The sequence below is a fragment of the Silurus aristotelis genome, assembly GCF_946808225.1.
Source record: "Silurus aristotelis genome assembly, chromosome: 15".
Lineage (NCBI taxonomy): Eukaryota > Metazoa > Chordata > Actinopteri > Siluriformes > Siluridae > Silurus > Silurus aristotelis.
Genome location: NC_139588.1, coordinates 12,839,555 through 12,865,164, shown reverse-complemented (window position 1 = coordinate 12,865,164; position 25,610 = coordinate 12,839,555). Strand labels below are relative to the sequence as shown.

At 38.1% G+C, this 25,610-nt stretch overlaps 3 protein-coding genes across 3 annotated transcripts in view; all 3 read left to right on the top strand.

Annotated features, from left to right (window-relative positions):
* Nucleotides 1-25,610, top strand: part of napbb (N-ethylmaleimide-sensitive factor attachment protein, beta b) — a 173,848-nt gene that overhangs the window by 53,591 nt on the left and 94,647 nt on the right. The window lies entirely within an intron of this gene.
* Nucleotides 478-6,746, top strand: trib2 (tribbles pseudokinase 2). Its single transcript, XM_083561892.1, has 3 exons — nucleotides 478-1,743; nucleotides 2,902-3,194; nucleotides 4,612-6,746. Exons 1-3 carry the CDS (start codon nucleotides 1,468-1,470, stop codon nucleotides 5,081-5,083), a joined length of 1,041 nt encoding a protein of 346 aa, XP_083418018.1. The 5' UTR covers nucleotides 478-1,467; the 3' UTR covers nucleotides 5,084-6,746.
* The window catches only part of klhl29 (kelch like family member 29), a 189,102-nt gene continuing 185,258 nt past the window's right edge, over nucleotides 21,767-25,610 (top strand). The window contains exon 1 of the mRNA XM_083562105.1: nucleotides 21,767-22,118. The gene's annotated coding sequence lies outside the window, so the exon portion shown is untranslated. The remainder of the gene's footprint in view (nucleotides 22,119-25,610) is intronic.

Here is a 25,610-nt window from a genome sequence, read left to right as displayed (position 1 = left end):
TTATTTGACTGAACATTCCATTGATTCGAATGCATTCATACTTTCATTCACACAGCTAATGGTTTGATTGTACATATAGGAAAAACCCAGTTGGTATCCTAAAAAAAAATGTCCTGAGACTTACAGAAGCTGCCAACCATCTGGCAAGCAGCCTGTACAGGATTAATCATTGATAGAAGTGGTCCAGTGCTGACATGAAGGACTCGAGGGCTTGCAGTGCATGTGTTTCCTATGAATTTCGAGATAAGAATCATTTCACACTCTATAGTAAGCCGACAGCAGCTTGAGTTTTGATGGCTCCTATTAACTATATACTGTATGCGCACTGCATAGACAAAGACGTATGGCTATACATTAAGGCTGATACATAGACTGTCCAATAGGGAAGCGTTTAAGATTCGGCCTACAGCAAACCCAATCAAAGATATACCCGAGGGTGACGTAAGAGGGGGCGGAGCTGGAGCAGCTCGCTGCTTGTGTGTGCTGAGCAACCCGAGAGCAGCCAGTCACCTCCTCGGTGTGTGAGTGAGAGAGAAAAAGGAGGAGGGAGTGTGTATATGTGTGTGTGGCTGACCTCGCTCTTAATGGACTGGGATTCTCAGCCACGTAAGTAGTTAGTACACCGCGGGAGATGATGATGCCTTGCTGAAATAAGGGATAGGCCTGGGAAAGTCGGCCATCCCTTTTTTTTTTTCCTCCTCTCGAGCATCACAATCGTCGCCACATCCCGACCATTCCGCAGGAGATCTAGGAATTAATTTAAGCGCAATCGCCACCGCAGAAGGACACCGACTCCCGAAGAGAGAGAGAGGGAGAGAAAGATAGAGAGAAAAAGAGAGAGAGAGAGAAGATTACACATAAAGGGGTTTGCGCTCCCGTCGGTTCCTGTAGCGTGTGCAGCAGATGGCGAGCAGAGCCGAGTGGATATGAGCAGTGCAAGAAGGAGGCCGCTGAATGGAAACGGAACCCTTTCTCAGGAAAGCCGACACCACTGACCGGTTAGCACACACGCCAAGGCTTTTCTGCTAGCCAGCACCCGGGGGGGGGACTTTAACACTGCTCTTCTGAATTTGGGGGAAGCTTTTTTTTTTGCACATGGTTGGAAAAAACCGGTTCCTGCAGCTAAATCATAAAATTCATCATTTAAAAGCTCAGGCGTAGAAACCACATAAAACAGGGTAACTTTTTTTTGTTGTTGTTGCAGCCGGATTATATTACATACATATTATTATATTATTATCCGCCCGGTCTCACTGCAGCACTAGTTTTTGATTTGCACGACAGTCAGCGCTCTTTCCGACATTGTGCGACGGCTGGTCGACTGGCATGTTGGCGTACAGCAAGTGAATTCCAAACAGCTTTAAATTGATTTCTTTTTCACTCAGATTAGGAAATTCTTATCCGAATTATCCCCTTCTCCAAAACCTCAATCCCTCGCACCTTAGCACAAACCTCATCTTAACACTCATGAACATACAGCGCTCCAATCCCATTAACATCGCACGGTATGGGAGAGCGAGGCACAAAGCGCACGAATTGGAGGAGCTGTCTTGTCTACAACAGAGGACTCCTGAGCCGAATCAGAGCTTTAGTCCCAATCTAGGCTCCCCGAGTCCTCCGGAGAGCCCTGACTCCACACACCGAGTGTCCTGCATCGGGCATTACCTCTTACTGGAGCCGCTGGAGGGAGACCGCGTGTTCCGGGCCGTGCACTTACACAGCGGGGAAGAGCTCGTGTGCAAGGTAAGGGGGAAAAAAAACCCCGCGTGCCACGTCCTAACCTGCACACTGCATTCATATCCTACACGGGAACACTGTATAGGGATTAGTCTTAGTATGCATACTAGCATAGTATTTAACATGGCACTAGATTTGGGACATAGATTTATTTATTTATTTTTGGCAAGACAGATGGCATCCACTTTGTGAGCAGTGTTCATAGGCCAGACAGGGTCATCAGTCTTAAATCATAAGTGTTTTTAAAATGCAGGACTACGTGGGCATTAGTGCATCCCGTGCAGCATTTAGTAGAATATCTTTTTTTTTTTTTTTTTTTTTTTTTGCTGCAAATTAAATTCTCAAGTGCCTTTACACATTTCATAAGTACCTCTACAGTTTCTAACATCCACAGGATATGTTGGTCAATGCCTAAAGCTACAAGATCATGACTCACGTCCAGCATATGAGATGTGACAAAAGGAGCAAGAATCAGCGTCCACTTGCCTAATAGGCAAACCCAGTGGTAACCATGGTGTTCTGCCTTGTGATCAGCAGTGTTTGTACATTATGTGCCTGAATGGATGTGTACACGCTTTTGTTGTAAGAAGCTCGTTTCTAATACAGAGGAATCTCTAATTTGTAGATGTTGGTAATGATTGAGGTCTGCAGATGCACCAGGACCGAAAATGTCACCTTTTTTTAGGTGCCACGACAGGTTAAAAATATATTTAAGTGGGAGAGGTTTGCATATGTGTAGGAAGACCAAAGGTTCATTCATTTGGGCAGCAAGCCAGATGACGCTGCTTATACCTTGATAAGATTTAAAGCTCCGATGGCCACCATCGGTGTGCTATATTTACCCCACCTCCCCTTTATGTGCCTGTTACTAAGCAACATCAAAGATCAGTGTCTGTTTTGGAGTCTTAAATTTGCTGCAGAGGTGTATGCCTTGCCTTCCGATAGCGCATGGGTTGCAGTCCTTTTGTCTCTCAGCCCCCCTCTATTGTCTTACAAAGTGGAGGGTTTTTAAAATGGAGAACAGTTCGAATCTTTAAGACCAGTAGTTCAGGGGTTTAAGAGGCTCTAAGAACAGTTACTTTGCACAACAGCCCAATTTCCTTGGAATCAATGACCATGTCTAATTGAATACAAATCGCTCCCTTCTCTTTTTTTTCCTTCCAGGTGTTCGATATCAGCCGCTATCATGAATCGTTAGCTGCCTACTTTGTACTGGGAGCTCATCAGAACATCAACCAAATAGTGGAGATTCTCCTCGGAGACACGCGGGCGTACGTGTTCTTCGAGAGGAGCCATGGAGACATGCACTCGTTTGTCCGCACTTGCAAGAAGTTGCGGGAAGAAGAGGCTGCCAGACTTTTCTATCAGATAGTGTCCGCCGTGGCACACTGCCACGACAATGGCCTGGTTCTCAGAGACCTCAAGTTGAGGAAGTTCGTCTTTAAGAATGAGGAAAGGTAAAAATAATAATAATAATAATTGTGCATTTGATGTATAAGACTATACAGAAATTAGGTTTGTCATCATCTGTACTTTTTCCTGGTATGTACCTTTTTTGCCCTGGCATACTTTAAAGCATTCCAGTAATACTGCATCAGGCATAATGAGTGGCAGATAATGGAGCTAGAGCAAAGCCCCACTAAGGCAAATTTGGAATGTGCAATTTGGCCTGACCACATGCCTCACCTCTAAATTTAGGCTGATGTCATAGCACTATGTATGACTTTGTGGGGGGGAGTTCCTTTTTAAGCTATGGTAGTAGCACATTCTGCCCAATGAATCACCTCAGCTAGTTTTCCTGTGGCTCAGCACATGGAAAGGGAGTCATCATGGTCACAGTTCTAAATGTGAGCTCAGTGACCTTAACATTCTCATGCACTGTAGCCTGGGATGCGACATAAACGATTGATGGCGTACAAATATAAAAGGATTTTGCTTGGAGGTAGGTGCTTTTACCTTGGCCTGAAATGAATCACAGCATATGCGCACACATGGGAATAGGCACAAGCAGCCAGAGAGACCCTGATTGGGCACAGAGCTGTGCTGAGTTCCTGACCAGGATCATGACCATTTTAGTGGGTGTTTAAAACCTTGAGCTGTTGCACATAAAAGTCTGGTTTCCCGGTGGATTGAGTGGTTTTGGAAAAATAAAAAACTGCAGTGCTGGTAGTGAATCACTATTGTTTTTTTTTTTTTGTTTGTTTTTTGTTCACCCCCCCCCCCCCCCCCCCCCACACACACACACACACACACACACACACACACACACACACACCCCCCAAACAGGCTTCATCGGTGACTGGAAAACTTGCCCTGTGTTTATGTGCAACCAAGCTCTTATTCAAATGGTTGCTCATGTTTTGCCCGGGTGTCTTTTTCAGACTCAGCATGTGTGTTTTTTCCGTTCTGCAGTAGAGGTGTGAGTCATGTACACTGTATGTTATTCGAGGGTTATTTTAAACAGGCAGCTGAACAGAAACCGAGCTAGAGGTCAGAAGGTGCATGCTCTGTTCACTTTTACAGTACGGTGGTTTGTTGGAAGTCAAGTCGCCTTGACATCTGATCTGCAGTTTAAAGTGACTGAAAATGCAAGGACAACAGGACAGCCAGAAAAAGTTAGGGAACAGAAAAGCACATTTGTGATTTCTATTCTGTTTTCTGTGCATTGTTACATCAGAGGAAATACATGGGTTTCCCTATGAATGTGGATGTACTAACTGAGTTTTTGCTGGATTCATATGTACCATTATGTGGATAATGAATGCAATGATAAATGGTTGGGCTGTGATTACATAACCACAGCCTTTAAACGATTGTAAGATTGTTTCTTCTCAGCATTGAAGAATATCTTTTTTGGTTTTCTTTGTATTCCAGGAACCTTGTTAAGTTGGAGAGTTTAGAAGATACATACCTCCTGAAGGGAAGCGATGACTCTCTCTCAGACAAACATGGCTGTCCAGCTTATGTAAGCCCGGAAATTCTCAACGCCAGTGGCAGCTACTCGGGCAAAGCGGCAGACGTGTGGAGTCTGGGCGTGATGCTGTACACCATTCTTGTCGGTCGCTACCCTTTTCACGATGTGGAACCTAGCTCACTCTTCAGCAAAATCCGCCGTGGCCACTTCAACATCCCAGAGACACTCACACCCAAGGCACGCTGCTTGATCCGCTGCATTTTGCGGCGGGAGCCAACCGAACGACTAACTTCACGTGAAATCCTGGAGCATCCCTGGTTCCTGGCAGCAACCGGCCAGGCGGGCACTGCCTATGCCAGAGGAGAACGTGAAGCAGACCAGATGGTGCCCGAAGCCAACATGGAGGAAGAGCTGGAGCAGTACTTAAGCTGAGCAGCACAAAAAACAAAAAAAAAGACATTTAGCCACGTGTTTTAGATGACAGAATGCACTCATACGATGGTGTTTAACTCCCATTCCATGGAGAAAACCTGGGAAGGTCTGGCTTGATGGTGTGGAACACCTTCAGCAAGAACTTCTGGGCAAATGCAAATGTCATTGTTCAGTAATGTAGCAAGACTTAACTATCTTTAGGTTGAGTTTTTCTTTAGTTTTTTTGTTTTTTTTTTGGTTTTTTTTAAGTGGTGCTCATGAGGTGTACAAGTCATATTAAGCTACAAAAACATGACTGCACAGGAGACCTCAGCCAAGGAGAACAACACCAACATCAAGCAAACTGCAATCACTCCTGTTCTGATTTATTAAAGTAGACAAAATTGTCTCCACACATTGAACTTTAAAAGCATTTTGTTGGCTGCATTTGCATATTTATTCATTGGTTTTATTTTTTTTATTTTTATTATTATTATTATTTTTAGTATATTACTTACACCATTCTGCTCTTTCATAGCCCTCTAGGCCAATACTATAAAATGTATGTGGCGGCTATCAGTAGAATTACAATACAAGATGTAAAATCTCCTTTTCAGGCTTGATCCTTCCCCAACTGTGTATTTGCGTTTCTCTCATTTGTGTAAAACTGCATTAACTCAGCTTTCTGTGTTGCATTAAGCTATTCCTTCTAAACCTTTATTGCTGCTTATTTCTCCTCTAGACTGAACTGAACCTCTTTGAGACGTGAGGGGGCACTTGGCCTGCCCTGACCAAGTGAATGGTCCATTCCATCTCTGTAGACTAGCATCTATTTAATTTTAATTTCTTTTTTTTTTTTTTTTTCTGCTGAAATGAAAGAGTTTTTAATTTAAAGTAACAACAACTATATTTAAATATATTTGCAGGTTTTCTTTATACCTTAGATTCTGTTTCCACAAATATTGTAGGCAATACTCTTGACACAGGGCAGTTTTAATGTTGGCATTAAAGACTGTCCCAAGGTTTAAAATAAACCATTAAACTTAAGTGCCAGTATTTGTGCCCCACGCCACCAATGCCGATAACATCCCTTCTCTTTTTATTTTTGATTTAGCTTTTAACACCTCGGTAAACGATGTTACAACGACTACACTGTCTCCAGTACCTCATGTTACTTTTCTACTGCCTGCCTAGGTTCTGTGAAATGATCATGTTCTAAATAGGTACATGTGGACATGTTTGTGGTATATCAATGTTACTTCAAATTGTGGTCTCTAGTTAATGGCATGTACCCTTTTGAATGCTATAGCCTAGCAGGAGGGCTGGGGAATTCTTTATTTTTTTTTCTCCTCGTTCATTTCGTAAAGTAAATCCTTGCAAATTCTATTTTTTAACTGCTAGGAGTTTTGAGTTGCCTCTGTAAAAGCATTAGGTTTGTAAGTGTAAGTATTTTTTTTATTATGCTTTCAGGTAGAATGAATTGCCCACATGAGTTGGTGCAGAGTGAAGGACTTTTTTTTTTTTTTTTTTTTTTTTTTTCCCCTTTTCTTTTTCTTTTCCTTTGAAGGGGTGGGGGGCATGCATGGTGGGATATCTGCCTCAGATGCTCTGATTGTAATGTAACTGATTTTGGTGTTATGTCCAAATTTATTCAGTAAATAAAATGTGACCTGCACACTGAAAAGCATGTTAATTTACCATTGAATTCTCCAAGGTTGCCATGAGTTTACTGGAGCTCACATTAAAAAAAAAATATTACTGGTATTCAACTGTCCAGTTTTGGTGGAAAAACTGGAACCCTTTATCATCTGCTGTATCCTATTTAAGGGTCTAGGTCACGTCCTTTGTTTTTCAGCTCACCAAAAGTGTAAAGAGTGGTTATTTGAGTTATGGCATCCTTAATAAAACCAGCACCAACATCCCTGGCATGGTCAAAGTCACTAAAATAAGTATTCTCATTTATGTTTAATGTGAGAATGAGACCTGTATCTGGTTTACTTTATGCTCTGCACTATTGCTACATGCTGGAGTCGATCCAGGCCAAGAACTAAGAACTCTAAAGCATATTATCACAAATGTTGAAGAAGAAAAAATGCAGTACAGGCCTTTGCTTTAATTTTATTATATGAAGGATTTTTCCCCCCCCAAAAGTAAAAGATGAAATCTTTATCTGCTGGATTATAAGTCATACATGCAGTATTTAGACACTTGGGAAAAGGCCAGGGGCATCAATCTCTCACCACTATATGGATGTTAGGATGATTTGTATGGGAGAAAATCATTTAAAAAAAAAAGGAGCTTCCAGTATGTATACATGGGAAAGTGGCAGCTCAGTGGTTAAGGCTCTGGGTTACTGCTCAGAAGGTCAGGGGTTCAAGCCCCAGCATTGCCAAGCTGCCACTCTTGGGCCATTGAGCAAGGCCTTTAACCCCTTCTGCTTCAGGGGTGCTGCATCATGGCTGACCCCAGCTTCTTAACATTACTGGGATATGCAAAGAAAGAATTTCATTGTGTTGTAAAGTACATGTGATAAGTAAAAGTCAAATTTGCTTTCTTTTCACTAAAGAGTTTTGTTTAAAATAAAATGCAATCAACATAACTGGAACAACAGTGCTGTTTAATAAAGAACTATGGCATAACACCCATGGTCACTGGTTAAGACAACTGAAATAACTCAGTCTGACAAATAAGTCACAATCACCACCAGCTTTTCAACAAGTGGGAAGCAGCTTGCAACTGACACTATCCCTACTGGCTAAGGAAATTCACAGATTGTAAGTTTAGGTCTTAAGTAAATTCTATTCCACTATGAATAATGATTATTCTTGAATAACCGTGATCTCAATACATACATAGCCATATTGTGTTATTAACCACCTTCAAATAAATCACTGACTTTCTTTTGTTAGCCATGTATAAATCACTACTAATGACAAAAAAGAATTGAAAGGCCGAATGTTTTGATGCTACTCTAATTGAAACAATAATTTTCTACAATTGCTAGGTATTTTGAAATGAGCAGCACTGACAACAAACCTGCAAACAAACCTTCCCTCTACATTTTCATTTGCGACATTTAGCAGTCCACTTGTCCAGAATGACGTACAAACGAGCTTTGAGTCTCTAGCAATTAATAAATCTACACTGGTACGCTAGATTACAAATTTAAGATAAATCAGACTACAACTTTTTATATTTACAAAGCGAACTTGGAAAGTGCTAATTTAAGTGTTTCAGGAAGAGGTAGGTTAAGCTGACGCTTTAAGATAGCTAGGGACTCCGCTGTTCTGACATCTAGAGGAATTTCATCCCACCACCTCGGTGCCAGAACAGAGAAGAGCCTTGAAGTATACTTACTTTTCATTCTGAGAGAAGGTGGTACCAGCCGAGCAGTGCTGGAGGATCTCAGACAGCGTGGTGCAGTGTGAGGTGTGATGAGGTCTCTGAGGTAAGATGGGGCTGGTCCATTTTTGGGCTTGTAGGAAAGCATCAGTGTTTTGAATCTGATACGTGCAGCTACTGGAAGCCAGTGAAGGGAGTGCAGCAGTGGGATGCTGTGGGAGAACTTGGGCAGATTAAACACAAGTCCTGCAGCTGCGTTTCGGATCATTTGCAAATAGTGTTCAGAGGAAGACCTGCCAGCAGAGAGTTGTATTTAAAATGACAAGAGACTGAACAAGCACCTGGGCAGCCTGTGTGGACAGAAATGGTTGAATGTTCATTCAATGAACATTCCTTCGGATGTGGTAGAGAAGAAATCGATAAGAACGAGCCACATTAGCAACATGTGAGCCCAATATAAATGATAATTTTAATGATTGGCTCCAGCCATATTGGTTAGTTATTCAATGTATAGTGCCCTCTGTCCAATAAACCAGTAGGGGGATACAGTCTCTATCTACCCAAAATTTCGATCTTTAATAAAATTTGAATTGTTATAGTTCAAATGTAATCAATAAACTGATCCAGCTCCACATACCTGAGTACGGTTGACCGAAAAATTCCAGAGGTAAAGGTTTTTTTAATTTATTTTAATTTTTTGGCTGGTGTTTATTGGTGTTTTACTTTGTACATGTTAGGGTTAAACATTTTGGTGCCTGAGGAGTTGGATCAAATCCTGCTCTATCCCCTGGACTTTTGGTTCTGCAATGAAGACTTAAATTCAGTGGCTGTTAAAAGATCTCTTTTTTACACTGCCAAAAATTGAGTTAGGCAGGTAATCTGTCAGCACTGTACAGTTGTTTTATCATGCTTTTTAGTTGTTCCAATAGTATCTTGCTCATGCAACGTGCAGATGCATATTCCATGACAAATGGCAAGATATCCTTACTGCACTTCTTCACAAATACATGTTATGTTTTAGGGGACATTGAGAAATGTATATGTTTTATAAAATCCATGCTCATGCTGTTAAAAAATACATAGAAAATATTGGAGCTTGGGAGCTTGGTTTGCTTCCTCTCTAATAAACTTGCATTTGCTCAGGTGCGTATGATAGAGTGCTACATAATGCTACTGGATGAATGATCTAGCTATTGTAAAGGCTAATTATAAAGAAAAAAAAAATATGTACACCATCCAGAACTATGTTCTTCATGGTTACATTTTAGATTCAGTTAGTCTGTACTTCTAAATTTGCAGCACATTTGAAAAAAAAAAATACATATTGTGTATGCAGTAGTTTCTAACACATTGTATTTCTGAGAAATAAACTTATTTTACCTCTTCATTTTTATGGCCCTATTGCACTCTATCATCATTTGTCTATAATTTACATTTACTTTAAGAAAATCTAGACGAATGTGTGCGTATAACCATGCAAAAGCACTTGCAAGCTGTCTGTTATTAATGACTTGTTCGCCCTGTAGATTCCCAGTGATTGACAGACATCTTTGAAAAATGCATGCTGGGTATTCCAGTTACAGATTACTGATGGATAAGTACAAAGTGCTGCCAAAATGCTGTAAATGAGGAAATGCTAATATAAACTTATTGTGATTTATCATTTATTTTTTGCCCTTAGGCAAAAATTGTTGATGAAAAAGAAATATTTCCCTTGCTAGATTTAACCCAATACAACATTTCCTTAGGATAATTTCAGTATGTACAGTATGTTTTTTCTTTTTGGACATACATTTATCAAGTATATTGATTAATGTATATTCTGGTAGACCTAAGTCAGTGGTTGGGGATATAAAAATTGCAGTGGATCCCAATGATAGCCTGATTTCATGACAACTCCAGAACCCACACTGAACAGCTCTCCAGTGCCAAGCAACCCAACTACATGCCCCGACAGTGTACCTGTGTGTTCCATCCTTATTTGGGGTCACAGTTTTACAATGTTACCTGGTGATGCAAAATGTTTTATACACGGATTGATTACAAAGTTGAAAAGTGAATTTAAAGTGAATGGAATGGAAACTATATATAGAAACTATATATCCCGATGTTTACAGGGTGAGCTGTCGTTTTGCACACTGACTTATGAAGGTCAGCGCTCCCTGTGAATGTGCGTGCAGCCTTGTGCTGCCATCTGTTGGTGTGTCACAAAACTAGTCTCTAACCATTTTGATAACCACATAGATAGATATGGTAGGATTTTTATATAAACAGTGTGAAATTACAGACACATGGACACACGTACATGTGATTTTAAAGTAATTATGTAAAATCAACACCATCTGAGCTAATATAAACAACACCTAATGGGTTATCGAACTTTAGCTACCAAGCTGAACATCTGGCAGATTATAATTGTAGTCATATTTAAATAAAATTCCCAACACTTAATTGCATGTTACTCTGAATAATTATCTAATCAGAATTTCATAGTTACTTTTTAGCATTACTAACGGCAACAATGCAACGTTTCAAACCCACTGAGTACTTAAACTGAGTACTCTGTTAGAATAAATATAATATGATTATAATTAACAAATTTAAGGCCTTGCATTTTTTTTTTTACTTATTAAATACTAATGTGGAATTACTCACCTGTGTCATACTCTTAATAATTCCATTTGTACAGAGATAATTAATAAGAATATGTTGTGTAAATTGTAGACTTACAGTAGATTTTTGGAAAAAAAACAATTCATTTTTTACACGCACAGGTTTAGAAGGTACAGTGTGCCTGGTTTCCCACCAGAATTGTGAAACCAGGAATAAAATGTGTAAATAATGTGAACATAAGGTGTGTAAAGTTTTTTTTTTCTTTTTGTTCTCAGAGTGCTCTGTTTCTTTTTTATAAATGAGAAGCCTTGAGTATGAAAGGAATGTGTTCACTCACATTCAATACTGCCACCTGCTGTTTAGCTTACTGATATTTCGAAATATTATAGGTGGTGCTGTATTTAATGAACCAGTGTAACAGTTACTTTTTATTGTTTTTACCTACATCACTATATCATGTATCTGACTTTACTTATTAAACATATACAGTACCGGGTCAGATTTTTGGACACACCTTCTCCTTAAGTTGTTTTTTTATTTTTTATTATTTTCAACATTGTACATTAAAACTGAAGACATCCATAAAATTGAAGAACACCTATGGAACTATGTAGGAAACAAAAAAGTATTGAACAACCCAGAATATAAAGTATTTACGTTTAGCCTTGATGACAGCTTGGCAAACTCATGGCATTCCCAGATTCATCAGATTCAGATTTTAGTCTCCTGGAATGGATTTCAGTTGAAGTGTGCCTTGTCGAGAGTTCATTTGTGACATTTCTTGTCTTCTTAATGTGCTGTAGACCATCTGTTGTCTTGTGCAGATCAAAGGGTGAGTACAGAGTCTATAACCCTATTAGTGCTACTACAACTACTATAACTACTGTACTAATCTATATTATTTCTAGAAACACTCAAATTAAATAAAAAAAAGACAGTTCTTCAGTACTTTAAGAAATGAGTGTCAGTCAATCTGAAAAATCTCAAGAACGTTAAATGTATCTTCAAGTGACGTCTCCAAAACCATCAAATGCTATAATGTAAGGAAGATCAAGAGCTACTGCTACTGCAGAGGACAAGTTTATTCGAGTAACCAGCCTTAGAAACCACCAATTCACATAAATGTTTTTCTGTGTTCAAGTGGTAGACAAAACATTCACTGTTCAGAGAAAACTGCGTAAGTCAGGCCTTAATGGTCGAATTGCAGCAAAGAAACCATTACTTTGGAAGATCAGCATGCATAAGAGACTTGCTTGGGCTAAGAAACACAAGAAATAGTCAAAAGATCAGTAAAAAGATTAGTCTTTGGTCTGATTTTTAAACTGCTGAATCATTGTTAGATGTACAGAGGGTAAACAGATGATTCTTGAATGTGTGGTTCCCACAGTGAAGCATGGAGGAGGAGGTGTGATGGCGTGAGGGTGCTTTGCTGGTGACACTTTTAATAGCTTAATTAAAATTGAGTGCACACTTAACCAGCATGACTACCACAGCATTTTGCAGCGACATCTGTTTTGCACTTTAGTGGGACCATAAAATGTTTTTCAACAGGACAATGACCCCAAACACACCTCTAGGTTAGGTAAAAGCTTTCTTCAAGAAGGAGAGTGATGAAGTTCCGCATCAGATGACCTGGCCTCCACAATCACTCAATCTAAATCCAGTAGAGATGGTTTGGGACGAGTGGCACCTGAGAGTGAAGGAAAAGCAGCCAACAAGCACCTAAGGGAACTCCTCAAGTTTGTTGAAAAACCATTTCAGGTGATTACCCCATTAATCTGAGTAAGAGAATGCTAAGAGTGTGCAAAGCTGTAATCATAGCATCATTTACATCATTTACATTTGCGGCATTTGGCAGACGCCCTTATCCAGAGCGACGTACAAAAGTGCTTTGAGTCTCTAGCAATGAATAAATCTACACTGGTACACAAGATTACAAACTTAATATAAATATAACTCTTGAATTCTACAACGCAAACCTGGAAAGTGCTAATTTAAGTGTTTCAGGAAGAGGTAGGTCTTCAATCGTCACTTGAAGATAGTCAGGGACTCTGCTGTACGGACATCTAGGGGAAGTTCATTACACCACCTTGGTGCAGAACAGAGAAGAGCTGCTTGAAGTGTACTTACCTCTCATTCTGAGAGAAGGTAGTACCAGTCGAGCAGTGCTGGAGGATCTCAGACAGCATCAGGTGGCTACTTTGAAGGAGCAAATGTACAATGTTGAAAATAAAAATAAAGAAAAAGCATCTGAAGGAGAAGGTGTGTACAAACTTTTGACTGGTACTGTATGTACTGAGAAAGTTTGTTTTATATATCTAAAAATAATTATGTTGGTGCTGGGAAACAAAATTTGACCTAAATACCACAAACCAATTTGTGTAAATATAGCCACTACAAAGAATTTCTTTCTTTCTTTCTTTCTTTCTTTCTTTCTTTCTTTCTTTCTTTCTTTCTTTCTTTCTTTCTTTCTTTCTTTCTTTCTTTCTTTCTTTCTTTCTTTCTTTCTTTACGTTTACATTAGATGGATTTAACAGTACCATAGAATTAGTACATATAATCATTTAATTAATTTAGATAATAGAAAATTAGTTAACCACAAAAACATCATAATTTCAGAGAGATTCTGCTCTGACAGAAAAGAACCAAACTGAAGGAGAAAAGTACTGGAGGCTTCACTTTAAATTTACACTTGTACTATAGATCTACAAGTGATTTATGAGAGTAATAGAAAAGCAAGTGTACCAACCACATACAGTAAAAGTCCACTCTACTGTTTTTTATAATCTGTACATGTTCTGGTTGGACTAACATTAGATATGATAAGCAATAAATATCAGATTGATCGTCTACCTGTTCAGTTGTGCCCTCTGTATTAAACAGGTCCTACTTTTAAATTTCACTGAGAGCAAAACCAGGTTAATAGAGTATGATGTAAACTCTGAGACAGCAGCATCTAAATCTTCAGAGCAAAAAGATACCTCGAGTACTTCACTCAGTCGCTAGGGGGCGCCAAATAACGGCACAGAAAAACATAACTGCTCAAAGTAACTACAGTATAGTGTTTGTCCACATAATAGCTATTAAAGTAATAGGACCAGCTCCCAGAACTTGGATATCTATAAGAACATATAAAATATATAATTTTGTGTTCCAAAACATTGGATTAACATTGCAGTTAGATCCAGGTCATCTAGCTTCTTCTGGCTGTAGTGCTAAAGTGTTGATTTGTAAAATAAATAATATACTTTAAATAGTATTTATAGTATTAATAGGTTCGGCTGCAGCTTTAAGTAATCTAAAGGTAGAGTAAACTGAACCCAGCAGTAATGTTCACCGAAGTTCTCTGATTTCACTCTAGTTTTACTTAACAACAAATAAAAGCTTCGCCCGAACAGGGACTTGAACCCTGGACCCTCAGATTAAAAGTCTGATGCTCTACCGACTGAGCTATCCGGGCTCTGAGCACAGACGCTGATCTTTCTCTGGTTACTTTTGCTGAAATCCTTAAAGTTTCTGTGTAAACTCTATAACAGTGTTTCCCTGTCAGAAAAGATCCAAAAAGACCTGAGGAAAGAACCCGTTATTATCTAATAGACTAATAAATCTTACACGGAATTGATCTACAATATTATAGCTAGTTATTTTATTTTTAATTATCATTATTATTATTATTAGTAGTAGTAGTAATAGTAGTAGCAGCAGTATTTTGCAATAATTATTATTTTATTATTTTTTTTTATTTTATATATATATATATAAATTTGCATATTTTGTGTTTTTCCTAACAATGAGGTATTTTTCTTGAATAATATTTATGAATATGTCGCCCTCTTGTGGACAACTTTACAACGATGTGAAAATTTGAACAGATCCAAACATGCACATACCAGTGACTCTCTCGCTGAAAGTCCTGATAATCTCATGATCTTCATGAATCTGTTTAGGTGGCATCAGAGGACACCTGAAGCTGTGGAGGACAGTGACTTGCCTACACAGCAGTGGAGAACCCCTGTGAATTTTACCTACATTCCTAAATATTTGATAAGTGTAAATACCTCAGGCAACGTGAAATAAATGAACTTAAAGTGTTTATTAGAAATGTAAAACGAACACCGGGGTTAAGGCAGCTGAATTCTTGGGTGTTTTACCCTTCAGGTTAAAATAAAAAGTGGGCCAGAATTAAATGACTTTTAAAAAAATTTTTTTACATTATTAAATTTTGAGGTTTGCATTTATATATGAAAGATTATGTTATGTTCATTTTGCCCTAAGGTACACGAATTCAAATAAAAGAAGAAAAAGAAATTGCTTAGTGGATATTTATTTTACCCCAAAATATTCCAAATAATAAACCTATTTAATAAGCTAAGAATCCCTTATTCTATTCTAAGTATCTAGTAAGAAATAATGTAACAAATTCAGCAGAGAAAAGGGAACATACACCTATAAACTAAAGCGAATAACACAGAGGAAGATGGCTATTTGTTACTAATAATGCTACTACTGTCTTTTTTTGCTGCAAGCTGAACTGTAAAAACCCTTTCAGAGTCTTTAAACACTTCGGTTTGCACATCACTCTCCAAAAATGCATTGAATCGCACAGGACTCGATAAAACACTAAGTCTTAGGACAGACACTTAACTTGCACAGACTCAGTTTTTTTGCACAAACTCTCTTCTTTAATGTATCTTTACATTTTTAGCATTTAGTATTTTGTAGTATTTACTGCATGCCTTATTGCCTATGTTTGGGATACTGCTGGAAGCTTTAAATTGCTATCTATCTATCTATCTATCTATCTATCTATCTATCTATCTATCTATCTATCTATCTATCTATCTATCTATCTATCTATCTATCTATCTATCTATCTATCTATCTATCTATCTATCGATCTATCGATCTCGTTCTATCGTTCTATCGTTCTGATTGAGTGTATTTCGTGTCTTGTGTATAAATAGAGGAAACCTTTTATATACTATTTATATAGGGTCTTTTACTTAAAATTACATCACTTACAATTTTAGTATGTCATCGAATTAAGTCAGAATTGATGTTAAGTCAATCAAGTTCATGGAATTAGTCTTAATTTCAACTCTACAGAATGTGGACACTGCATTGGTTGAATGCACTATTTAATGATGTTTGCTGAGCTCACAACCATTTGGATTCTCTAAGAACACAGCAGGTCATAACTGCTGGTTATGACACACGGATGATCCTTTCCTGCTGCTGGGGTCTCTCCATGGTTATTTATCTTTCTTTTTTCCACTCCTTTTCCTTCCTGGTGCCACAACAGAAGCTGCTCAAATCGAATCCAGGATGTCACTTAGTACTGACCTTTTATTCAGTACCACATATTTTCCAAATTTATAATGGTCCATCACTATGTTGAATTTTGCAATGCATACTGGGCAAATTCTGCCACTGAAGTATTATTTTGGTCTCTTTAAAGAGGTCATTAAAAAAAACTTGAGTTGAGGCATAATTGAAATGGCTCTTAAGATTACAGAGATTACGCCAAAGAGCCATAGAAAGAGCTAATGACCAAGTGTGTGTTACAAAAATAATGGATGGGTGGATTTTGGAAGCAGATGATCTCCAGAGGATTAATTGATCTCTCTGTGTATGTATGCATGTAAGTTTGTATGTATGAATGTATGTAAAGGATCTCTGGTAGGTTTTTTCATATCTTTTTCCAGTTTGTGATTCTGGTCTTGCAATTAAAAGTGTTTCAGCATGAGCCTTCCAATCTTTTCCATTATCTTTCCCAGAGGATCTTGTTATGTATTCCTTTTATCCTAATTTTGACAGACATAAATTTCACTAACGATGCAACGATCAGCTGAATGTTGAACAACAGTGAAGCAAATTATTTTTGGACTTCTTTAAAAAATATTTTTATCTTTCAGAATGCACCTTTTGCACAAATTCTATGAAAGTTCATAACATAATAGCTGATATTTTCTCAGCTTTTTCTGCTCAAAGTTGAGAAGGTCAGGCATCTGTCATGCAACATATACACCATTCTTTTATCAATCATTCTAGTCTGAACCAGATGCAATAATGAGACTTTAATCAGAAAAACAACACTCAAGATGCAAGATAATGGACCCAGAGGAGGCTGACAGTGATTTCAGGGGATTTGATTTTTTTTTTAAAGTTCACAGAAGGCTTTTAGACAAATTGCCTTTTGCTGGACTTTATTAAATGGCACACAAATGGTTTTGAAGGAAATGGAAAAAAACCTGATTATTTAAATGATCTAGCCACCCCCCCGACACACACACACACACACACACACACGCACACACACACACACACACACACACACACACACACACACACACACACACACACTCTTTAAAACATTTTTATTAATTAAAAAAAAGTGACACTTAAATTTGTATTACGGGTAGTTAAAATAGAGTGCAATCAGTTTCTACAACTGAATATATTCCTTATATTTCTAAATATTTATTTTTATTTATATTCATACTCACTCTCATTAACTACAGTCTAAAAAACTAGTTTTGCATTCAAACGAAATTACGGCTAGCAGTATAAGGCAGACAAATTTATTTTCAGTGTTTTTCTATATATTGAAGCTAACTAACTGCTTCCTCATATCTACAGCAGACGTTTTGGCTGCTGTGGCTTTGTTTTTGCTTTTCAGGTGGTCAATTATATGGTCAGTGAACAGTATTATTAAGGCCTCATGATGACAGTAAATTGGTGAGAGAGTGTGTGTGTGTGCTGTCTTAGCCCTCTCACACCCTTTTGTCAATACCCAATTATCCTCCCTGTTGCCTCTTCCCACTGATAGCAAATTCTGAAAATAGCAATGTGGAGCATTGTCTCCTAATTGCAGCTAACACTACTCACTTGCTGTATCGATCATATATTAGAGGCTCCTCCTACGCAGCAGAGGCTGCCTGGAGCCATGGTGAGGATTAGGGGTTGTCTAGTCCATTCTCCAATCACCATCACAAAAGACGTCCATTAGTGTGCATTCACACGACGCTTTTTGGAAAGTATCCTTAAGAAACACACTGAGGGCCTTATGCGCTAGACAGATGGACTCCTTGGCTTTTTAGAATCAGATTTATCAGAAGCCCAAGCTCAGAGGTTGCCTGGTTAATATTTTCTGTGCTTGCACAATATAGTTGCATTTTCTAAATTATAGAAAATCTGTTGTTTCAAAATGTGTTGCCTTTCCTCTGGTCGGGTTTTTCTGGAGTGTACCTTTATGTATTTTTTCTTCAGCACTTCAGTTTCCAATGCACCTATTGTAGCAGATACTGTAATAAACCTTAAGGCACTCATTTGAACTATAATGTGTCGAACAATTCAAGAGCTGTAGAAATTAGATTGTGAGGCCATTTCAGTGATTACTAGTGCTCAGCATCATAATAGCATGGTCTCTAATAATGCCTTCCTCTGAAGGACTCTTTGATTTAATCACGAGGTTAACTTTAAATGAGCAGTTTAATCCCTTGGTGCACACTTTAGAAAGGCAGTACAGAGGCAAGTCTGTACTGATCCTGGCAAGGCCATGTTTGATCCCAGAAGGGCCATGTGCAGGCCACAACTGGCTAGTTTCATTGGAACATGCTGGTTGTGAGGTCTCCTAGAATGTGCTACATACAGGACCAATCTGTCGCTTCACAACCCTGTATGGCTATTTTGGCAAAATGTGATGACAGGTTTCAGTCAAATGAGCCAAAATGCACTAGCCTTTTCCTTGTAGTACTGATGTAATGCTGTAATGCAATATCAACTTACTACAATACACAAAGATCCAACTCCCACTATGCTTTAGAAATAATAAGGCTTTGTGCAGTAGAACCTCTAATAGAAGCTATTTTCAGTCGATGTTCATGCTGTTATCATAAGTATCTTGTCATAAATATTCTGATAGTACGCTGTGCTTCATCAGGAAACCATGTTCCCAAATACAAAGTAAGTAAATACAAAGTAAATAAATATGCTTTGAGCTAATAATATTCATTATCTGTCATTAATAGTCTGCCTTCATTTCTGTATCTAAACTGGCATGCCTCATTGCTCTCAGCGACTGAATGCCAATGAGCCTAATATCTAGGCTCACAGCAAGAAGTCTGAAAGACAAGAAAGGATGCTATGCTTCTTGGCAGTGTGTTCCTTCTGCCTCATCACTCAGTTGCCAATATGTATTCAAGGTGACTTGGATATTTTACCATCCATTATGAAGTTGAATGTGTCATGAAGTAATTAGTAGGTTTCTGAATCAAGGACATGGAATCATTTCCATGTATTAAGCTTAAAACTGCTTTTTAGATCTTTAAAGTCAAAGAAATACTAGGCTTGGGGAAGGATGTCTTTAAAGGTATCTGCAAGCAAGTCCCTTGTTAATGCACAGAGCTCAGTGTGGGGAAAAGTGCCATGTGAGCAGGTGAACAGCTCAGATACAACTTTCCCCAGTGACCAATTATCCAGAGCTGTTTGTCCACATGGTGGAATGGTCTGTGCTCATGTGGGGGTCAGCAATTTGGGTGTTGTTGGATCTATTTCTTTCCCAGATGTACAGGCTTGTAAAGGTTATGCTAAACACAGGTTGGCTTATGGAGTGTATTTGGAAATAAAACTTTAATAATCTGCCTTCAAATGTTTTCTGTCTAACACCTAGGCAGAGGTGAAACTCACACTCTCATACGCATGCACAAACACAGACAATACCTTGCTCTGTGGTAAAGCCATAGAATACCTGCCAAGGTCAGGTGTAAAAACATGTTCAGGTCAATTGAAGCCCAAAAGAATGCAGTGTACCACATCCTTCAGGCCCCTGGAGCTCTCCAAACCTCACTGAGCTGCATACATACACAGGGTTAGGCAAAGATACATCCAAATGTATTAAAAAGAAAAGAAAACACCAAATACCTTAACTTTATGTGCATTAAAATAAACAACAAAATACAGCAGATACAATGTATCAAAATGATACAATGTATCAAAATAATATTTTTTGTATTTTAAAAATATTAATAAATACTTTTACATGGAAGTTTGTGAATGACTTATGAATCATAATTTAGTTACTTGGTGTTTGGTAACGAAGGGCTACTCAATGACAAACAAGTCATTCATAAGAAGGCAACTGATGGCACCTGAATTTATAACAACTAGTTAGTATTAATTAATCATTTGATGGTTAATCATAAATATAATAATATGTTATGTGTCAGGCACTCATTCATGCAATGGTATGCAAAATCATGACCCTACTAAGCTACTTCAACTGGGGTACAATATTCGGTAATCAAATATTTATTTTTCAATCACCGGACACCTATTTGGAAGTGACACCTACTGAGTAGGCACCAATCAGAGGCCGCATTTTTATGATGTCATCATGTAGACTTCTTAAAAAAAAATGACAGTATCTTAAAACTACAAAATATACATTGTAATTTGATACACAATATGAAGCCATTTTCATCAACCCTATCAAATACAAATTACAAAACTATTTTATATTTGAAATACGTATTTGAAACACATGCATCATAAATACTGCCCATCCTCTGCATCTACATAAAATTTAAAGGATGCAACTGAAATACAAGGCAATAGTAAACATCTGTTTCCAAGGTGGTAAATTAGAGTATGATGGAAAATTGACAGTCTTTGTACTTAATTATTCATAACAAGGTATCTTTAATATTTATAATTTTGTGATGTATTATATATGTGCCATCCATGTGTTTAGAGACAGGTTTCTAATATGAGTTCATTGAATTTGGCCTGCAGGTTTTTACAATCTTTAGATTTTGAGTTGATTGGGGTTGTTTATTTTTATATATTTATATATATATTTTAGTTTAATAACAGTAACTCAGTATCTCTCATCATTAAAAACAGTACATGAGTAAAATATTGTTTTTATTTCAACAACTGTTTTAATGTCTGAAAGTCAGACATGTAATTAACTTTCTTAATGTTCAGTGTCCATAAAGAGCAATCTTTCTTGTTCATCTTTACATTTCTATTATGTTTATAATAAAACATGTCGAAAAGTCGATAAAAAGTAAATATTTAATTTAATAGACAGTGTTTCATAATGTGTGACAGGTGGTGTAACAATTTAATTCTGAAAGTTTATCCAGAGTTTTTTCCTCTGGACAGTTGGTACAAGGCCTCAAATATATGTTGGTTGTTTATGCCAGGACATAATGCACACTCACATTCACACACTTATTCACACCTAGGGCCAATTAAAAGTCCATAATCCACCATGCAGAGAAACTCGTAACCCTCATTCAGGATCGAACCCAGTAACCTGGAGCTGTGAGGCAGCTATATTTTGCCCCATAACTCCAACTGATTTATTATTAATATTTAATCATTATTAATATTTATGGGTGCTGTCTGAAGAAAGGGATGGTTAAGGCCTCTGTAGACACAGGGCTCACATGGAACATCATTGAACAAAAGAAAATATCCAGGCAAAATATTATTGTTCAGAGTTTGAGACTGGGTAAAATTCCTAGCGGCGCCTGTGTGTGAATGAGTCTTAAAGAAAGTGTGGAATGTGCTTGTGAAGTTTATCTGCACAAAACTAACTTTAAGAAAAGTGTGCCTAAGATCGTGCTGCCTTTGTACATCCTCGGGTCTCATTGGCGCCGTTAGAACACTAGAGTTGCGCTTGCGGCCTTTGGCCTGCAGGCGGCGCCGACGCCAGCGTGCGCGCGCAGCCCCCGAGCGGACAGTGCGAGGGGAGGAGCGGAACCGGAGTTAAAGTAGCCGCGCACGATGATGCGCGTAAGAGACACGGAGCAAAGCTTTCACGCTCGGGCATCTCCAGGTTTCGGACTGGGGGTTGAAAGATGAAAAAGCCCTGCACAGCAGCACTGTCTGTCAACTTCGGCGTGGCGTCGTGAAAGACGTGCACGAGCCACCGGCGACGGGAAGCGCTGAGACTGGACAGCACGCGCCCGGGGGAGGGGGGTGTACTTTGTGCCGCGCAGTTAAAACGCACTGAATGAAGAGAGCGCGCGCACCTCCGTGCGACGGGAGCAAAACAAGGACGAGCGCAGCGGCTTCGGGGCGACTTCAGGAGGTGAGGCGACATCCCTGATTAACTGCTAGTCTGGGCTTCGGTTTTTTTTTTTCTTTTCTCTCTCTCTCTTTGCCTGACCGATTGTCAGGGCTTGAACAGAAGATGCTCGTGCGGGTTTCATTTGCAGCGCCGGCTATTTGTCCGCGCGTTCATAAAGAGCACCGGCGCTCGTGCCATCCTCCCCAGATGTCATCATAACCGCGCGGGGTGTGCGGCTTCGGTGCGGCGCGCATGCGCATCATTCTTTCAGCCGGCTGGCAGGACAACTAACTTGGTGTTTTGATTTTGAAATCCGACATGCTTGTCTCGTTATTTGTGTATTCGCCAAGAAATAAGAAATAAAATAAAAGAAAGAAGCGAGAGTAACACTATTATAGTAGAAACAAGCAAATATAAATGCTAATAATAAATAAACACGACTAGAAAAAAGTTATATGAAACATCAGATGTGTGATGCTAGTGCGCATTTGAGTACTGTTCATTTTCCTACATAAAATAGAGTAGATTGAATTTCAGAATAATACTGTATATCATTACTCAGGTCCCTTGCATCCCTGATTCACTTTGTTTCAAACTTATTTTGTTTTATGATCGTGTCTTATTAGTGCGTCTTTAAAAAGGTGTGAAAGGTAGAACCTGAGTTCTGTTCCCACTTCACATCCAATTCCTTGGGATTTATGTACACAATAGGAACTTTTAAAGTGACAAAGGCAGTGACTAAATCTCACATTATGTCCCACACTACAATCTGGATGCATCTCTGCGTTTTTTAGGCGATAAGTTTTTATTTAGCTTTTTTCTATAATTGATGGCAGGCATTATGAGGACATTCATCACTACTGTCATTCAATCTTTTTTCTTTCTGGTGTTCACGAATAAAATCGACTGCACTTAATTGCACAGCAAAAGTTGCATTGGATCCAGATGGGCGTGCGGAACTCAAGATGTCTGGTAATGAGAGCGTCTGTAGTGTACCAGCTGAAGGACAGAGAATGTCTCACACAAGACAGAGCGTTCGGGCTGGCATAATCTTTGTAATGTCACATTACATCATGTCGTACTATCCCGTTCCTTCACACGTCGAGGAACAGGTACAGATGTATAGCTCATCTCTCAATGGAATTGCAGTGCTGTCATATTGCTTGAGAAGGAGGCAGAGGGATCTTACACCTGCACTAAAAATATTGGAAAATCTATCAGGTTACATAGGCATGGGAAAGATTAAAGGCTTCTGGCACGGATATCTCCGAACACACTAGTAGATCTGATCCTGCTGAAGTAAGAGGCAACAAAGAGCCTATTAACTTGTAAAACATACACACACACACACACACACACACACACACACACACACACACACACACATTTATACACAGATCTATTAATACTATTATTTGTAGTATTTCTAGGTATTACGGTGAAGACTCATGCTGCATGGTTGCATCGAGCAGGAGCTGAATAGTCTAAAACCTGATTATAATCTTTTCTGCTTTGAGATTCTATTTAAATAATGAAAACTCTGTGACTAGATATCATACTTCTAAAAATGTTTACTGAAAAAAAAAAAAAAAAAACTTTTTTCTGTTTATTTTGGTTACTGAGTAGATATTGAGCGTTGATCCGCTTTATTCCCATTTTATTCCCGTTTAATGTGTCTTGAACTTAAACGTGATATTTAACTCATCATTGTATTCGAGCGGTACGTAGCATTCAAAACGATTCTTTTACTATACTGTAACTTCATTTTCCTGTTAGTTTTAAAGCAAATATAGACAGAGATACAGATCACTGAACGTTCACACAATGTTGCTGTTCTATCCAGAGGAAATAGTTCTGAAATTGACTTGTGTATTTAAGTCCCGATAAGGATAAGGTTCATCACTGCTTGAAAGAAAGCAGTGATAATATCGTGCTACATATAAAAGCTTGTGCTGTAAACAGGGATGACATCATCATTGGCAACAGGCGGTTGCTTGGATTCATACATTTAGATCTAAGTTATTAAAGAATATACTGAACATTATTATAGTTATAAAATATACAGATTGTGATTATAATTGTAGAATATACAGAACATGAATAGAATTGTAGCATATACATAACATGGTTTTACATGAAAGAATATACAGATCATGATTAGAATTATAGAATATGCAGAACATGGTTAGAATTTTATTCCTTCTTAGAATGATTTTTCCTTGTTTTGTTTTTTTTTGCCAATATTTTATGGTTTCCATACATTATACACAAACATCACCACTAACTTGCAGCTAGAATGGACCTTGCTTTTTTATGAGCCATGTTTTAGAAGAACTGCATGACAGCGTGACTGCATTTGCAGAATATTATTATAGAAGCATAAATGTCCTTAACCTTAATGTCATGGCCTCTTTTAGGCTTTCTTCATGCTTTTTTGATAAAAACCATAAGCATGGATTGATTTTTAAATGCACCTTGATTTTCATTCAGTGTTTATTCAGTTTTAATATAATGTATTGAATTAGTTATTTTCTGCCCCGGATATGACATCGAAAGTGGAACAGAACTGCACAGCTTTACTGCTTTTCTAAAAAATCCTGTCAGGTCATATAGCTAATGCAGTTTCTGTACATTTTGGGTAATTGTGTTTAGTAATGCCACACATGTTACAGTTCACTAATTAGACAGCAGGAGGCTTTAACAAAATCACAGACTGCTTCTTCAATGTTTGCACATTCCTTTTATTTATTTATTTATTTATTTATTTATTTATTTATTTATTTATTTATTTATAAATAAATTTTGTTATGATAGTGTAATAATTCAAAATGGCATCTGGTTTTGTCTTCTGTCAGAATTAAAACAGAATAAAAAAAGAAAAAAAATATATATTTTTTTTATTGAAAATATATATATATATACAGTATTGAAAAATTCTAAACGGGTTGTTTTTTGCATGTTCAAAAAGAATTTACAAGAGTTTCATCAACCCTGGCTGGTCTGTGCTTAAGAGGATGCATTAAAAAACCACTCCTGCCGATCAAACCCGGTGAGGAAACAGAAATCTTACTGTACATGGCATCTAGACGGCAGTGAAACAGATGATTTAAAGATCACACCCACTGTAATTCTGGATCATAGGATGTGTGCTAAAGCCAGACAATTGAACTTCCTCAATGCCATTTACCATTAATTTTATGAAATTAAGCAAAATTCAAATTAAGTTTAGAATTAATATGCAAAATATGCACAATGGCCAGAACTAAAGGACTAATATAATCTATAATGTAGAAGAGGCAAATGGCCATTAACAAACTGCACTGTTTTAAAATGTTTAAGAGCTCTTGTATTTTTTGTTGCTGTTTTACAAGGAGTTTATCATGATTCTAGTCAGACACACGACTAGCCTTGCTACTATCAGTTTATTTCCATACAGCGCATTAATTTTTTATGTGGATTGCTGCTGCTCAGTGCATGGCTTGAATGTGTTGGGTACTGGTCTTATACCTTTAG

Bases quoted from the DNA above. Each gene is read 5' to 3' on its own strand.
- trib2 (XM_083561892.1), top strand. From the start codon at position 1,468: ATGAACATACAGCGCTCCAATCCCATTAACATCGCACGGTATGGGAGA. The intron at 1,744-2,901 runs GTAAGGGGGAAA...TTTTCCTTCCAG, and splicing joins GGGAAGAGCTCGTGTGCAAG to GTGTTCGATATCAGCCGCTA. The intron at 3,195-4,611 runs GTAAAAATAATA...TTTGTATTCCAG, and splicing joins GTCTTTAAGAATGAGGAAAG to GAACCTTGTTAAGTTGGAGA.